Consider the following 16,388-nt stretch of genomic DNA (forward strand, 5'->3'; position numbering starts at 1 on the left):
GCTGCGGGACAGTGGGGAGGTGCAGAAGCGGCGGCAGCAGAGGCAACAGAACCGAGAACAGGAGACAGAGCCGAGGGAGTTGATCTGGGCACCTTCATTCTGGAGGCTCTCCTGCAGAGTGGGGTGGACATGGGGTGCTCTCAGGCACTTAATCTGGGGGGCTAGGCTGCTCACAGAGTTAGAGCCAAGTGCCTTCAGCTTATGATGCAGTGGCATGCTCTTTGGGGTACTCACTGGCTGTGCTGAAGGGACTGTGTAGCACTTCCCTGAGCAGGATGCAAAGCCAAGGGGCCAGCCGGGTAGCTGAGGGGCTGAGAGCCAGAGAGAGGTGTGCCCGCGAGTGTGACTGAGGAGCGGATGTCCTGAGCTAAGGACTGCTTTATCCTGAGCATTTCTGATCCTGACTTGAAACAGGCTAGCTTCTCCTCACTGGGTTGTCTGTGCAGCCCGAGGGGCCGTGGCGATGGACTGCTGAACCCAGCAGGGAGGTAGAATGCTGCCAGGGGGCCGGCTTGTGTCAGAATTGGTAAAGAAAGCTGAAGGTGGAGACACAAGTGACCTCCGCCACAGAGGACTCAGCCTTGGGCTGACGCTGTGAAGCCAGGGCCATCAGATGCCACCCCAGAATCCCCTTACAGCTTCCTGATGCGGTCCCCTCCCCCTACTTCTGACCTTGGCTGCTCCTCTAAATGTGCCGGTTTTGTGGTTTAGCCAAGACCCACCTTGTTGTGTCACTGTGACGGGCTGCCAAGTGGGTTCCGAATCACGGCGGCCCGGTGTACCAGGGAATGGAACACGGCCTGGCCCTGCGCCAGCCGCACTGCCGTTCTTACGTGTGAGCTGTGTGTTTCAGCCACGTGTCAATTCCATGGCCACTGAGTCGGTTCTGACTCAGTGACCCCCCAGGACAGGGTAGACTTGCCCTGTTGGGTTTCCAGGACGTGAAATCTTTACAAGAGCCTCATCTTTCCCTCTGGGAGTGATTGGGTGGGTCTGAAGCATCAACCTTGGGGTGAGCAGCTCCGTGTCTAAACAACCCACGGTGTCATCATCGGTCTGGTTAGGTGCCACCAACGTGGTTCCAACTCTTAGCTCCTGGATGCCTGGTCTTGTACCAACCTCACTGTGGTTCGGCGGGCTGAGCCCATTGCTGCAGTGTGGTGCCCGCCTGCCGCCTGAAGGCCGTCCTCTGGGAGTCCCAATGCACCGCTTCTCTCCGCTCTCATCTCAGGCACCGTCAGCAGGCTCAGAGGGCACCCTGGCAACAGTGGCGCTGCCCTGTGGGTTTCCCAGGTGCCATCTTGCCGGGACTGATAGCCAGGCCTTTCCTCCACCAGCCTCCGGGCGAGTCTAACGACTGTTCATCTTTTGATTGGTCAGCAGTCAGCGCCTAAGCGTTGGCAGATGTGGAAAGTGACAGACACCAATTCTCCCAGAAGTTCCCAGTCTATGGGAAAAGTACGCCAACCTCAGCCTCTGTCCATCCCCAGAGCTCCCCTGCCCCCACTCTCTGAAGACAGCTCAGGGCCTGCGCTAGCAGGGAACCCCTGCTTTAGCTTGGGGACCGGCCTGGGTGGCTGAGGTGAGGCGTGCTATTGGGGGAAGCTGTCTGGGTGGGGGCGGGCAGATAGGAAGATGGAACCTGCAGATACAATGAAAAGCTGAGAGCAGCTTCCAGAGAGGACTAGGCCTGGCTCTGGCGGCTGTCTGTCCCTGGGGTTGCGGGAGCTCCCTGTCCTGCGGTTTTGGGCAGCTGTCTGCTTCCTGGCAGAGGGGTCCCTGCCCTGGGGTTTTGGGTGACTGTCTGCTTCCTAGGGGTCCAGGCCCTGCCAGCTCCCTGGGGGTTCAGAGGCTGGCTGCAGGGGGGCTGGGGGAAAAGAGCCAAGATTCCCATTCGTTTGTAATCCAGGGGCCCTGGCAAGGAGCAGAAGCAGCATTTTTAACGTGATGGGAGTCAGGGAGCCCTGGGGGGGGGCAGAGGTTAAGCGTTCGGCGGCCGGCACAAGGGTTAGAGGTTCGAACCCCCCAGCTGCTCTGCAGGAGAAAGGTGAGGCGGTCTGCCTCCACAGAGGTGACACCCTGGGAGCTCTGCCCCATCTCTGGGGTTGCTGTGTATTGGGAGGGACTCATGGCCACAGAGTGCTGAGTCAGCCCAGAAGTGGGGTGGGGAATGAGACGTGTTTCCCTCCCTCTCCCCGCTTACTTTTACCCAGTCTGAAGACATTTACAGTTTGGGGTGTTGTCCATTTTGGGGAGCAAAACAGACAGCAGGAAGGTCCTGGTGGCAGGGCTGGGTCCGTTTGGGGTGGGAGCAAAGAGAGGGCAGTCAGGGAGGGCTTCCTGTTGGAGGAGGCATTTGACTGAGCCTGAGAACAGAGCCAGGATGGAGTGAGGACCAGCACAGCCTACTCGGGCTTGGACACACACTCCTGTCTGTGGATCTGGGCCCCCACAGGGAACCCCATGATGGGAATGGGGTGTGTGCTCAGGTCACAGGTGCAAGCTGCTGGGTGAAGGACAGGAAGCTGGTTGGAGACTCCTCTTGGGAAGCAGTCGTTTCCCTCCCACCCCACCCCCCACCATTCCCCCGGAACGTGGGCAGGCTGGGGGGCTGGAGTGTTTCTGGAATCTGTGGGCCTGGGGTGGGGATGCTTGTCTCCAGGAGACAGCAGTGGGTAAGCAGTGTCCTCCACTGGGTAATGCTGGGCTTCGCTCAGCCAGCCCTGCCCTCTGCATTTCATGTGCTAACTTCCAGGCGAAACCAAGTCTGGATGAGCCACCGCCCTTCTCTTCTCCGGAGAAATGAGGGAGAGCCAGCTTCCGGACACAGTCCCCAGCCTAGGCGTGCTGCCCTGAGGCTGTGAGCAGAAGGCTCCCGCCAGGTCCCTGCTCCCCTGGCTCTGTGCCTGGCTGGTGAGGCAGACTCGTGACTCACGCCTCACGCAGTGTGACCAGGCTTCTGTTCTGAATTCTCCCCACCTGGGCCGGGACCTGGGCCACTGCAGCCACGGGCTGGATTGTGAGCCCTGTGGGACAGACGGAGCGGCTGGCTGCCGCCGGCTCTGGCTGGGGGGAGGGGGGTGGTTAAAAGCTTCCTTCTTTCTCCTTTCCCCATCGTTCCTGGATTCCATAGCAGCAGGAAGTCTTGGCTGCTGTTAGGTTCGGACAGCCTAGCAACCCCTGGACCGGCAGAAGGAAGCACCGCCCAGTCCTGCGCCATCCTCACCGGTCCTGTTTGAGCCGCTGGGTCTGTCCATCTCGACGATGGTCTGTAGGTCCTACAAGGTGCTGGCAGCGACCTGATGTCTCTCAGAGGCTGGACACTATCCCCACCCTGGGGAGCTGGCTTTGAGGTCCTGTCCTGGGCAGGCAGGGACTGCGGCTGGGGTCTGAAGTGGCCTTTGGCCATTGTTTGTAAGGAAGCCAGGCTGCTCTTGCTGACGTGTTGCCCAGTTGGCTGAACAGGGCAGGATGGTAGCCCGAGAGCTCCCCTCCGCAGCCTCCCAGGAATCCCGCCCCCCAAATACAAACGAGCCCTAAAACAAACCAACCAGAGCTGCTGTGTCCGCAGTGACTCCTGACAGCCAGTGTTGAGTTGGAGTAGAACAGGGTCCCATCAGGATTTTCAGAGAGGGGAGAGCAGACCTTTCTCCTGAGGCCTCTCTCGGTGGATGTGAGCAGCCAAGCGACTGAGCCGTGTGTACCACCCGGAGAAAGACCCACTGCTGTCGAGTCGATTCTGACTCATCGTGAGCCTGCACAGGGTTCCTTAGACTGTCAGTCTTACAAGAGCGCAAGGCCTCGTCCCTCTCCCTGGGAGCGGCTGGTGGGTTTGAACTTTTTAGCAGCCCACCAAATCAAAACTCCAAGCTCACTGCCGCCGAGTCAGCATGGAGTCGAATATCACCACGCCCTGGCGGTATAGTGTAGTGGGTGACATGCTGGGCTGCTAACCAGAAGGTGGGGAGTTCAAAGCTACTAGCTGCTCTGCAAAAACAGTAAGGCTGCCTGCTTCCGTCGAGATGTGCAGCCGGCAAACTCACAGGGGCAGGTCCATCTTGTCCTAAGTGAGTTATTGACATGGAGTCGATGCCGACTCAGAGTGACCCTATGGGATAGGGTGGAACTGCCCCTATGGGTTTCTGAGACTGTAATTCTTTACAGGAGAAGAAAGCCTCATCTTTTTCCCACATAGAGAGGCTGGTGGGTTCGAACTGCTGACCTTGCACTTAGCATCCCATTGTATAAACACTTCACCACTCCCCAAACCACACTCACTGCCATCAAGTCAATACTGACTCATAGTGACCCTGCAGGTGAACTGCTCCTGTGAGGCTCTGAGACGGTGATTCTTTAGTGACTGGTGGTTTCGAACTGCTGACCTTGAGGTTGGCAAACCAATGTGTAACCACTGTGCTACCAGGACTCCTCTCTATGCCACTCCGGTCCTTTAATAAAGCCAGTAGCTAAAAACAAAGGAGCGTCGGTGGCACCGTGGTTAAAGCACTTAGCTGCTAACTGAACAGCATTCTTGGAACCCCCCTGGGGCAGTTCTACTCTGTCCTACAAGGTCCCTGTGAGCAGGGGTCAAATGGATGGCAGTAGTTTGGGAACTAGAACCAGCTGTTCTTTCCGGAGCATCTGGGCCTTGCCTGACACTCCCGTTCCCAGGAAGCCCCGTTCTCCTGGGGCGACATGTACTTGGGCTCCAACAGAAGGAAAAACAGAATCCAGAATGCATTTCAAAAGATACATTCCTCCCCACCCCCACCCCCCACAAAAAGATACATTCCTCCCCACCCCCCACCCCCCACAAAAAGATACATTCCTCCCCACCCCCCACCCCCCACAAAACGAGACATTCCCATTCCCAAATCACACCAAACCCAGGCCATTGAATCGGTTTGGACTTACAGTGACTCTGGATGGCTTGTAAGGTTTCCTTCACTGTAATCTTAACCAACAGAAGGCCTTTCTTATCCAGGCCTTTCTTCCTCCTGCCTCTGGGTGGGCCTAAACCCCCAACCTTTGGTCACTAGCGGAACATACGCCCACTCGATGGCTTTTAACGACAACAAAACAACAACAACACCGGCTATGAAGGGTTTCCAAGGCTGTCATCCTGGTAAGGATGTAGACAGCCTCGTTCTCCCTGGGAGTGGCTGGTGGGTTTGAATCTGCGGTGTAGCAGTCCCATGCTTGTGCGGCAGCACCGTCAAAACCAAACCCAGCCCGTGGGCGTGGAGCTGGTTCCGACTCAGAGCGCCCCTAGAGGAAGGAGGCGCATGGCGCCTGTGGGTCTCTGAGATGGGTCTCTGAGATCTGTCTGCTGTGCAGCTCTCTTCTGAGAGCAGACAGCCTCCTCTTTCTCTCGCTGGACCCCTCCTTCCCCTGGGCCTGCGGCCACGCCCGACCGCGCAAAATCATGCTTTTCATCTCCAGGGGGCAGCAGTGTCCCACCCAGGTCTGGCAGGACCCTCTTGCCAGGATCGCCACGTGCCCATTTTTTTTTTTAAGAGAAGCCGAACATCCGGCCTTCTCAGCCAACCCCTGCTGCTTCCAGCGTTGGCACAAATGCCCCATTTCATGACACGCTGTCCGGGTCAACCCCTCACAGTGAAACTCAAACAGAGAATGTCCCCAGGTCCGGGGTCGTGGCACGTGTAGCCTCCCAGCCCGCTCTGCAGAGCCCCCAGGCTAGACCCACTCTGACCCAGATCAGGTGGGGAGCCCAGCGGCGCAGGGGGACCAGCGCTGAGCCCCACCCAGCCCGGCTCCCGGGAGGCCCTGCGTCTGAGGCCAGCAGTCTTGTTCCCTCCCAGGGGACAGCTGAGACTCACTGACTCATGGGCTTGTGGTAGGAATCTTCCAGGAAGTCTTCGCCTGCCTCTCCTTTTGCCTGGGGTGGGGACGGCCAGCTGCCTCTGCCACTGCAGGCACACGGGACACTCGGGAGTCCAGCTGTGGACTGGCCGCTCTGGGGCCCCGGGCTCGTGCTCCTGAGCCTCCTGGGCCCGCGTGGCGTCCCCGCCCTGCCCGGCCCCCGTCTGGCCCCGACTCACAGGAACGAGGCTTTTTAAACGCCCGACCAAAGGAAATCGCAGCATCCCGGGCCCGGGCAGAAGGAAAGGCCTTTGACTTCGCCAGGAATTTGACTCTGGGGGTTGGTTTCCAAGAGGCTAAGTTCAGCATCTCCGAGTGGATCTTTAAACGGAGCGAGAGGCTCGGGGCAGAGAGCCGGCGGGGGTGGAGAGGAGGCCACGACTGGCCGCGGAGCCAGCGTCCAGCGTAGCGCGCAGGGAGGGCCTTGGGGCCCTGGACCGGCCCCGGGCGCGTGGCTGGCCCCGGCTCATCCTCCTGCGTCTTGCAACCTCACCGGCTCCCCTCGCCCTCCTGCCGCCCAGAGACAATGCCGCTTCAGTGCGGAGCGCAAGCATATGATCAGCACATGGAAATGTGGTAATTTGGCTGCGTCTGTGATTGCAACAGATTGAAGAAATTAGACCAGACAAAGAGTGGGTATTTTGGGGGGGGGGGGGGCGGGGAGGAGGAGGAGGCGGCAGGAGGAAGGAGCACGGGGGTGAGAAAAAGGGAGTACACTCTGGAAAGAGGGACTGCCGGGACTCCCGCCTGCTGCTAAATTTATCCGTCGTCATGGAGAGAGATCGCATCACAGGTAGGCTCTGCCGCCAGGCCTTTCTTCTTCCGCCCTCCATGCTGGGCGCCCAGCTGGGGGCCTCCTGGAGACCCTGTGTCTCGAGCTCATGGCCACAGTCATCCCAGGAGCCTTCCAGGCTCCCCCAGGGCTGGCTGCAGTACCCGCTGCCCCTCCGCACCCGGCGGCTTCTCTCCTCTCCCAGGGTGCAGTTCCCATCGGAGGACAGCATGCCTGCCCCACCCCGCCCCCCAACTGTTGGCATGAACCCCGGAAGGGGTGGGGGCCCTGGAGCTGGGGCGCCGGCTGGCCAGTTAGCTCGTCCCCTGCGTGGCCTGCGGCTTTGCTGCCAGCCTGTCAGTCACCCAAGGGCCCCTGGGAGCTGGCCAGGGAGGGAAGGCTCATGGGTGCAGCGGAGCGGAGTGCATGCGTGTGGGGGCACCCACGGGTCCCGCCCACGCGGCCGGAAGCTGCCTGAATGAACCCTGGCAGCGTTGTCCCGGGTGGCTCCAACTTCTGAGGATGTTTATAGGAGTTGGATGGGCTCTGGAGGCGTCCACGCTCACCGCAGGGAGCAGCAGGGCGGGGGTCTGGTCCTCCACCTAGCATCCACCTAGGGCTTTTGTGCCAGCATTTCCCTGGTGGTGCAGTCCCTGGGGGTGGGGTGGGGGTGAGCTGGGGTGCGGCAATAGATGGAAAGAGCCTCCCTTCCCGCCCCGGAAGGTCACCCCAGTTAGAACGTTCTGTTTTCTAGGCCAGATATCCACAGACCCTCAATTATCCGTGGGGCTCCACAGTCACGCTCCCCTGATGTGCAGTAATTATAGCCCATCTCCAGTACACACACACGCACACGCATGCACACACACACCCTGCTCTGTCCACGGCTGACCCATGGTGGGTGGCTGTACACTATTCTTAGGTGGGTCACTCAGGCTAGACCTGCCACCACAAACGCGCCCTTGGCCCTGGACTGTGGGTTTGCATCTAGGTGGGGAGCAGGGCCCTCTAGAAGGCTGGAAGCATAGAGCCTCCACTCAGCAGATGTCAGGAGGACAGTCCCCTTACCTGCCAACCCTTGACCTGGTCCGGTTCCTTGGGCGACACCAGGATGGAGGGCAGCTGGGTCGGAGGGGACCTGAGCTGAGGGGCTGTCTGCCCACGTGTGTAGTGCAGTGTGCCTGTGCATATGTGTGCATGAGCATGTGTGGGTGCATGCCTCCCTGCACGTGTGCATGGCCACAGTATGCATGTGCATGTGATGCGTGCTGGTGGGAAAGACCCACTGCAGGAGGTGGGCAGCAGCCCAGGAGGAGAACCTGTTGGTGTTTGAGTTGGTGTGGGGTAGGCTGCTGGGGGCTGGTGGAGGCTAGGACAAGACCCGTGGCTGGGCTGTAGGGTCGGGGGCAGAGAGGGACACTCCACCAGCATCTGGCTGATGCATTTGGGGCCTGTGCCCCTCCCCCCACCTGGCCAGCTGACTCCTTGTCACTGATGATGGTACCAAGAGGCAGAGTGGTGTCTGGGAGGGGACACGGGAGCTGGGGCACACAGATGGGAGTGCCTGGGTTCCCAAAGAACAGGAAGTGACCTCAGGGTCTGTGGAACCTTGCAGGCAAGTCACTGGGCAGCCTGCTGTCCCCCGAGGGAGCTGGCCATCCCCCCTGCAGTGGACTTCTAAGTGTCCTGTGTCCAAGGGGCCCTCACTCATGCAAGTGTCCCTGGTCTGCCCATTCATGCAGGTGACCTCAGCATGGGGTGCATCTTAGCTGACCCAGCCGGCCCTGCACCAGGGTGGGGGACATGGGCGGACTGCTTGGCCAGCATGCCCACTATAGGTGTCCATGCTCCCCAGGCTGCTCTGTCAGGGTGCCCATCCTTGCCGGGCAGCTGTTTGCGCAGTGGGCGAAGTGGTCCTGCCTGGTGGGCTCTAGGTCTTCAGAGGCCCTTAGACCCGCTGACTCCCCCCACCCCCGGCCTTGCCCACAGTGGCCGGCAGGCTCTGTGAGTCACGGCTGGGCGGCCTCTCCCGGCCGGCCGCTGGCCTGCTTGTTGTTCTGCACTGGCTCTGTGGCTTCACAGATTAAGCGGTTTTATCTCTTTCCAAGAGCTTGTATTTCAGGGCGAGAATCTCCAGAAGGAAATTTTCCACTGGGAACCACTGGGGGTGGGGGTGGGGGGGGGTTGGCCTGGCTCCCTGGGACTGGTGGGGGAGGGGTAGTGTGACTGGGAGTACTGGGGGAGGTGGGAGGAGTACAGACTGCTTCAGGGTCACAGAGCTGGGACCACAGTGCTGGGGGTGGTGTCACAGTGTTGGGGGGTGGGTTACAGTGCTCAGGGGGTCACAGTAGAGGAGAGGGTCACAGTGTTGGGAGTCAGTGCAGGGGGCTACAGTGCTGGGGAGTCACAGTGCAGGAAAGGGTCAGTATTGGGGGGGGTCATAGAGCTGGGGTCACGGTGCTGGGGAGTCGCAGAGGCTTTGTCATGCGCTAGCTCTCCCTTGGGGGCCTGTGAGAAGCAGCAGCATCCCCTGTCGCTAAGGGTGGGGTGGAGAGGAAGGACCCAGGGACAGGGGACAGGCTGGAGTCTCTGAAGGGCATGTGGAGCTCAGGGCCTGGCATTCTTTAGTCTCGGGTGCTGCCGCTGAAGAGCGTGTTTCTGTGTCCAGCCCAAGGGCCGCTGTGTCCAGTGTGAGCAGGGCTGTCCCAAAGCGACAAGCTCCTCACGGTGGGGCTGTCACTACTCAGGCCTTTCCTGGTGTCTCGAAGGACCCCCCGGGCCCTGGCATAGTGTCCCAGAGAGTGGGGGGCTCATAGCAGACCCCACTGCCTCACGTCTGGGAGCTCAAGTCCAGACGGTGATGTCGGTCGGTCGGCGGGGACGGCTAGTGCTCAGTTGGCCCTTCCTGCCTGCCCGGCTTCTGGGGACTGTAGGCCCTCGTCCATGTCTGTCTCTTTTGTAAGGACGCGCTCCCAGGCCTGGATCTCCTGCTCCCTTAACTCAGCGGATCTGCACCACCATCGCTCTTTCCTGTGGAATCCTGCACCATCATTTTAGGGAGCCCTGTGTTCCACAGGGTTAAGCATCATTAAGCATGGTGTGAACCTACTTGGGAGAAAGATATGGGCCGTCTGCCCCCGCAAGGCAGACCCGCAGACACCCCGTGGGGCAGGTGTCTTCTGTCCGGCAGCGTCCCCGAGGGCCGGAGTGGACCCGAGGGCAGTGGTCGAGGGCACAATTTTCTTCTTTCTCTGTAATCACTTCACTGGGGGCTCATGCAGCTCTGATCACAATCCGCACATCATCCAGTGTGTCAAGTACACGTGCGCATTTATTGCCCTCATCAGTCCTTTCTTTTTTAAAATCTAATTTCTTAATAGCAGTCTGTTGGCATCGAATCCCCATGTCATACAATTAGGTAGCTCCATCCTATTGAGAAGAGGTCCGATCCTCACGGCACTCAGTTTTAGCACATGGTCCTCCTTCTTCTCCGTGCGACCGGCCCCGGTGATTTTCTTTTTCAATAAGGTTGAGCTCATAGGTATGAGGGGCGGGAGATGCTAAGCGATCTTTCAGGGGGTAGGGGGGATACAATTCAGTCTGAGCCCCTGGCTCTGAGCTCAGTGTGGGGAGGGGCCAGGAAGAGGGGCGTGGAAGCTAGAGCAAGCATCGGAGATGGTCTGTTGACAAGCAGGCCAAGTTTGGGGGGGGCGGTTTCAGAGCCCTGGCCACACCCCAGACTCTGGACACCCAGCCATGCGGGTGGTTGGACATCAGCTCGACTTTGCATGTTGCCCTTGGCCTGTGGCTCCACACCACCTGACCACAACCCTCTCCGCCCCAATCCTCCATCCTTCTCTTTGTTGTACAGTGGAGGACACTGGACTTGAGCAAAGCAACACGCCCTGGGGTGTCAAAGAACAAACTGCCCCGACAGCTCCTGAGACAGCTCCCGGCCGCTACTGCTGGCCTCGTTGATCTGGCCGGGCCAGCAGACGGGCTGGGCGTGGCCTGAGGACTCCCTCTCAGCAGCGTTTTCCCGCCCAGCGTGGTCTCTGTGTTTCCAACTTTGGAGTGCCTGTGTCCGATGCTAAAGTGGCACGTTTTCATTGAGCTCCTATGACTCACAGGCTGACCTTGGGTGGTGGGAACGGTGAAGGTCCTCCCTCGGCAGAGAACCAAAAGGTGGCTGGGTCAGGTCCACCCAGAGGCACTGCGGAAGAAAGGCCTGGCAATCTGCTTCCCCAAACCCAGCCCTGGAGAATCGCTTTGAGCCCGGTCCCATCCTGACACTCATGGGGCCGACAGGGCTTGGGGTCACCGGGTGTGTGTCCTGGGAGCCATGCGGCTCCAGGTTCCTGACCCACAACTCGGCGGAGCCCAGTTACTCACCTGGGCCCTGGACGCTGTCTGAACTGGGCATCAGGCAGTATACAGGTGAACCCACTAGATGCTGCTTTCAGACTAAGGGAACGAGGATGGGGATAGGTTTGTTGCCAGGCACTGTCCAGTGCATTCTGACTCCTCGCGACCCGTGCACGACAGAAGGAAGCCCCGCCTGGTCCCGCGTCATCCTCACCATTGTGATGTTGGAGCCCCTGCTTGCAGCCACCGTCCACCCTGCTCCTTGACGACTTTCCTCTTGTTCGCATGACGCCCATCTCCGGTCACTCTCCTGACCACATGTCCAACGTACGCGAGACCACGTCTGGCCACCTTTACTTCTACGTAGCATTCTGGCTGTACGTCTTCCAGGACAGGGTTATTTGTTGTTTTGGCGGTCGGTGGGGCTTTCCTTCACCAAAACCATGTTTCAGATGCATCTGTTCCCTGCGGCCGCCCTTACTCTGCTTGCACGTGGTGGGGGCGTGAGGAAGGAGGCCGCCGGCTCCTGTAAAGATCCAGTCTTGGACACCCTCAGCAGCAGTTCTGCGCTGCCCAAGAGGCTGGCTGAGATGAAACGGCCTGATGAGACTGTGGGGCCTTGGAGGCCCTGAGAGCTTCGATCGCACTCTGGCCCCAACAGGAGCCTGCAGCCCTGGTGGTGCCCTGGCTAACGCCTGAGCTGCTAACCAGAAGCCCGTGGTTCAAACCTCCAGGCTCACAGGCATATCTCACTCTGCCCTTTAGGGTCACGGTGGCCAGGATGAACTCCAGACCATGGCAATGGGGTTCTGGGTTTATGCTAGGGGCCACTGGGAGGCTGGGAGGGTATGGTGGGAGCTGAGGGCTCTGTAGATGCTGGAGGGTGGCCAGTCCCAGGAGGCCCTCTGCTGGGTAGGGCGGAGTGGTGGAAGGGGGTGGGCAGACACACTGACGTGGCAGCCAGCCCTGCCCTGCCCAGGCCTGCTGGCTGTGGCTAGATGTGGTATTGAATTGAGGGCCCTTCATGCAAGGTCAGGGCAGCCTGGGTCCAGAGCTGATGGCCCAGACAGAGAAGCTGCCAGGGAAGAGCTGCCACAGGCACCTGCACCACCTGTCTGAGGGTGTCTGCTCATCCACCACCTGTGGTGGGCTCAGTTCACATCCCTGGTGACTCCTGTTTCTCATGGTCTCCCCAAATCCCGAGTTTCTCCCCAGAGTTGGGATGCTGGGGAAACCTGGGGAGGGGCCGGGGGCCGGGGCTGCTGCAAAACCGCCTTGAACCCCTCAAAACCAGTTGTCAAGTCGACTCCGCCTCAGGGTGCCCCACTGGTGCAGACAGACCTTTGCTCTGTAGGGTTTGTAGGGGCTGTTTTGGGGCAGTTTTGGAGCACCTCAGGTGGACCCAGCCTGTCAGTAAACAGCCCAGCGCCTTCCGGGTTAGCACCGTCTTGGGAGGAGAGTCCTGGGGGCATGGTGAGTTAAGCATTGGGCTGCTACTCGAAAGGTTGGCGGTTCAAACTCACCAGCTGCTCTTTAGGGAAAGACGAGGCTGTCTGCTTCGGCTAACCAAAAGTCAGTCATTCGAGCCGACAGGTTTCCAGGCATCCAGTCTGACAGTGTCTTGGTGGTTGGGGTGGACTCAAGGGCAGTGGATCAAAGTTGTCTATTCCTTCAAAGACAAAAGTCCTCACGGTCATTGAGTCAGTTCTGACCCAGCACCCTGCCCCTGTGTGTTTCTGAGGCTGTAACTCTTCATAGGAATGGAAAGCCTCCTCCTCCTCCTCCCATGGAGTGTCTGGTGGTTTTGAAGCGCTGACCTTGATGTTAGCAGCCCAATGTGTAACCACTACGCCACCAGCACCCCTACACAGATGAAGAATGGTCACTAGCCTTGGCAAGCTATAGGTTGGCGGGAGAGGAGCTTGCCTGCAGGGAGCCTTTGGTCCAGGAGGTGGCGGTGCAGGCTTTCAAGAGACCCATGCCCAGTGGCCCTTATATACATTTAATTGTGGGAACGGACCAGTGTGGGACTGCTCCTGGGGGGATTCCCATTTACTGTGGCCGCAGGCTGCAGGCAGGGGTGGGGCTGGCGTGGCCGGTGGCCAGAATGGACTGGCAGTGAAGGAGGGGCCCCTCTTTCAGCCTGCGTTGTGGGGCATGGCAGAGGGAGTCTGGGACTTGGTGCTCAGGGTTCCAGGTCCTAGACTAGGTGAGGAGAGTGAGGGATGGGAGCTTCCAGGTCCAGGTCTCCACCTCCAGGGTCAGAGCATGGGGAAGGGGTTTGCTACCATCCCTGCTTCCCTTCTCTTCCCACTCCTGTGCCTCAGCCTCTCAAGCTGCCCCACTTGATACTAGAAAGAAAGAACTCTAAACCCACGGGGAAGGTGAGCACGTTGCAGAGAGAACACCCCCTGGACCCTCCACGTTGTCATCTTTGCCGGATCACACCACCCTTGCTGTCACCGAGGGAAACTCAGGGAAGTGCAGCCTGCTCTCCGTTGTTCTCGTGTTTCACCAAATGCACGCACTCTGACCCTGAACCCCTACCAGGACCTAGAAAGTGGCCATCGGCCCACAAAGTTCCTCCTGCTCTTTCCGGGTGACCTCAGCCCTCTAGTGCTGCTGCTACAGAGATGCCACCAGGAGGTGGCTTTGGTAGATCCAATTAGATTCTCGCACAGGGTGGGCGGTGAGCAGTCTGAATTAAGGGCAAGAACTCTAGAGGAAGACTCTGTGTTGGCTCTGGGGGAAGGTCCTTGTCTACTTTCAACCTTTATGGGTCCAGGGTGCCTTTGAGATCCCCACGTGTCTTGCCATCCATCTTCTTCTGGATGAGGGAGGTTCTCAGTGTAGGGACCAAGGACAAGCTTCGATTCCAGCCTGTCTTTCTTGGTAGTGGTAGACCCCCTCTTTCTCTGGTGGGCTTGTTTAACCTCTTTCATGTCTCCCAAGAAATTGACTCAAGAGCTCACCTAATCAAAAGAAAAAAAATAGACCTCACCTAATCCTGTAGCTCACATCCTGCCTCTCATTCCAATCAGCGGGTGGGATCTAGAACACGTGGACTAATCACAACAGGTCACAAACGCAGCATCATTGCACATCAGAGCACATCCCAGAAGATGACTATGCCCGGTGACGGGGTGGAGCGTCAGTTCACAGTACCGGACACAGGGACAATTCAATCCCTAACACCAATCACGCTCTCGCCCTCTTCCTGAAAAGCAACCACAGTGCCGGTCCCCGCCCCCCGTAGATGAAGCCAATTAGAGAACTTCCTGAACATTTCATCAGATAATAGGTGCTCTTTTGTGGCATATTGCTCCCGTAGTGAAGTGTCCATAGCTTGGTTCCCTTCTTTCGGGTTCTGTTTTGGCTGAGTGGCGTATTTCTCACACCACGACGACGTGGTGGTTTGTAAGTCCTTCTGTTGATGGCCTTTGGATCTTACAGTCGAAGGCTTTGATGAATGTTCTTACACAAGCCCTTTTGTGGTCACTTGGCTTCGTTTCTGTTGGGTAAATGCTTTAAGCTGCATTGCTGGGAAGGTATATGATGTATATATCGCTGAGCCATGTCTGAAGCTGCCAAATTCTTCCCTCAAGGTGGTGGCCCCGTTTTACACGCCCACGGGCAATGTGTCAGCGTTCCGGTTGCTCCGAGTTCCTTGCCAACATTTGGTGCTGTCTGTCTTAGCAACTTTAGTCACTCCAGTAGGTGTGGGGCGGTATTTCTGTGGCTTCAGTTTGCCTTGCCTGATGACTGCCGAACACATGTTCAAGTTCTCCCTGGCTCTTCATCTGTTCTCCTTGGGGAATGTTTTAGAAAACTTTGCCCAGTGGAAGATGTGAGTTTCCTAAGTTTCCTGTTGAGCCACAAGGTTGTTTTTTTTTTTTGGTTTGTTTTCTGGACACCGGTCCTTCATCACCTATGTGTCCTGTCAACATTTGACCTCATAAGTGGCTTACCAATTCATTTTTTATTTTTAATTTTTTTGCCAATTCATTTTTATAATGGAGTATCTTGATGAACAAAAGTTTGTAACTTTAATTTGGATGATGTCTAATTTAACATCTCCCCTCCCACACACACATACTTTAAGGGCAATGAATGCTTTCTTTGTGCTCTTTATAAGAAAGTTTCGCCTCTTCCCAAGTTACATGCTTTTTTCAACGTGGTTTTCCTAGAAGGTGTACAGCGGTGGCATTTATGTGTGGGTTTAAAAACGATCTTGGGCTAGGTGCTGGGTATGGTGTGAGGTGGGGCCACGGCTCATTTCTGAAAACTCCAGTGAGCAGCGGTTCCAGCTCTCTTTGTTGAAAAGACATTTCTGTCCCCTGTTGGGGTGTGGGGTGTTTGCTGAAGGCAACTGACCGTTGAATGAAAGTCTCTTTCTGAGATTTCTCTGTTTCAGCCAACTCATCTAGCTCGACAGCCCCAGCATCTCTCTTTTTTATTTTAACTTTTTGCCTTTAAAAATTTTAAGACAGTTTTATTGACATAGAATTCACGTGCCATTCATTTCGATTGTTTGAATGTATTAAACAGAGTTGTACAATCATCACAGTCAATCTTCTTCATTTTTTTTACTCATTAGTATTAGCTCCCTACTTTCCCCTAACCTTCCCTACCATATTTCTAAGAAACTATTGATCTAGTTAAGAACTCTATATATTTATTTACACCTCCTGGATTTCATAGAAAGAAAATTATACAAATCCCTCTACAAGAATGATAACAGAATAAAGCATAGAAAAAATCCAATCCTAAACAAAGCAGAAAATAATAAAAAACTATATCAAATTTAAAATGGATCCAAAGGGGGTGGGGGGATGGTAAGATGTTCAATTTGGACCTAACTATATTTGCATTAATTCACTTTCCTCTATAATTTGTTGGAGGACAAAGCTATTTTCATCCCTGCCCAATGGTCTGAGGGAATTTGGTGGAAGCTTAATTCCTGTGGGGGCATGGATTTTGGGCTTTCACTGTCAGCCATAGCCTCCTGCAAACTGGGTGCTCAGAATGTAAGCTCTGATACCATTCCCTCCTCTCATCTTGGATTTTATCATTCATAATCCTTGGCTCACACAGGCTGGCTCGCTTCTTCTGTGTGGGCTGAGCTGACTCCTCACTTCGGTAGCTGCTTATTTTAAAAAACCACCCACTACTGAAGACCCTAACTTTCCTAAGTGTTTGTGTCAGGTCGGGCGCGGAAGTCCTCCTGCTTGGTTCTTGTTTGAAGTGTTTTTGCTAGACTGGATCCTTTGCATGGCCGTATGCATTTTAGAAACAGGCAGTCACTCTTATGAGAAAGGTTCCAGGGTCTCAGATGGGTTTGTGGGGATCTTTGGACCGGTCTGGGGGG

General features: G+C 57.0%; 1 protein-coding gene across 1 annotated transcript in view; it reads left to right on the top strand.

The window, feature by feature from the left end:
- Window positions 1-5,646: 5,646 nt before the first annotated feature.
- The window catches only part of SEPTIN9 (septin 9), a 136,949-nt gene continuing 126,207 nt past the window's right edge, over window positions 5,647-16,388 (top strand). Inside the window, exon 1 of the mRNA XM_075562280.1 lies at window positions 5,647-6,676. Coding sequence (XP_075418395.1) covers window positions 6,655-6,676 — 22 coding nt within the window. The 5' untranslated portion in view covers window positions 5,647-6,654. The remainder of the gene's footprint in view (window positions 6,677-16,388) is intronic.

The sequence above is a fragment of the Tenrec ecaudatus genome, chromosome 10 (genome assembly GCF_050624435.1).
Source record: "Tenrec ecaudatus isolate mTenEca1 chromosome 10, mTenEca1.hap1, whole genome shotgun sequence".
In the NCBI taxonomy this organism is placed as follows: Eukaryota; Metazoa; Chordata; class Mammalia; order Afrosoricida; family Tenrecidae; genus Tenrec; species Tenrec ecaudatus.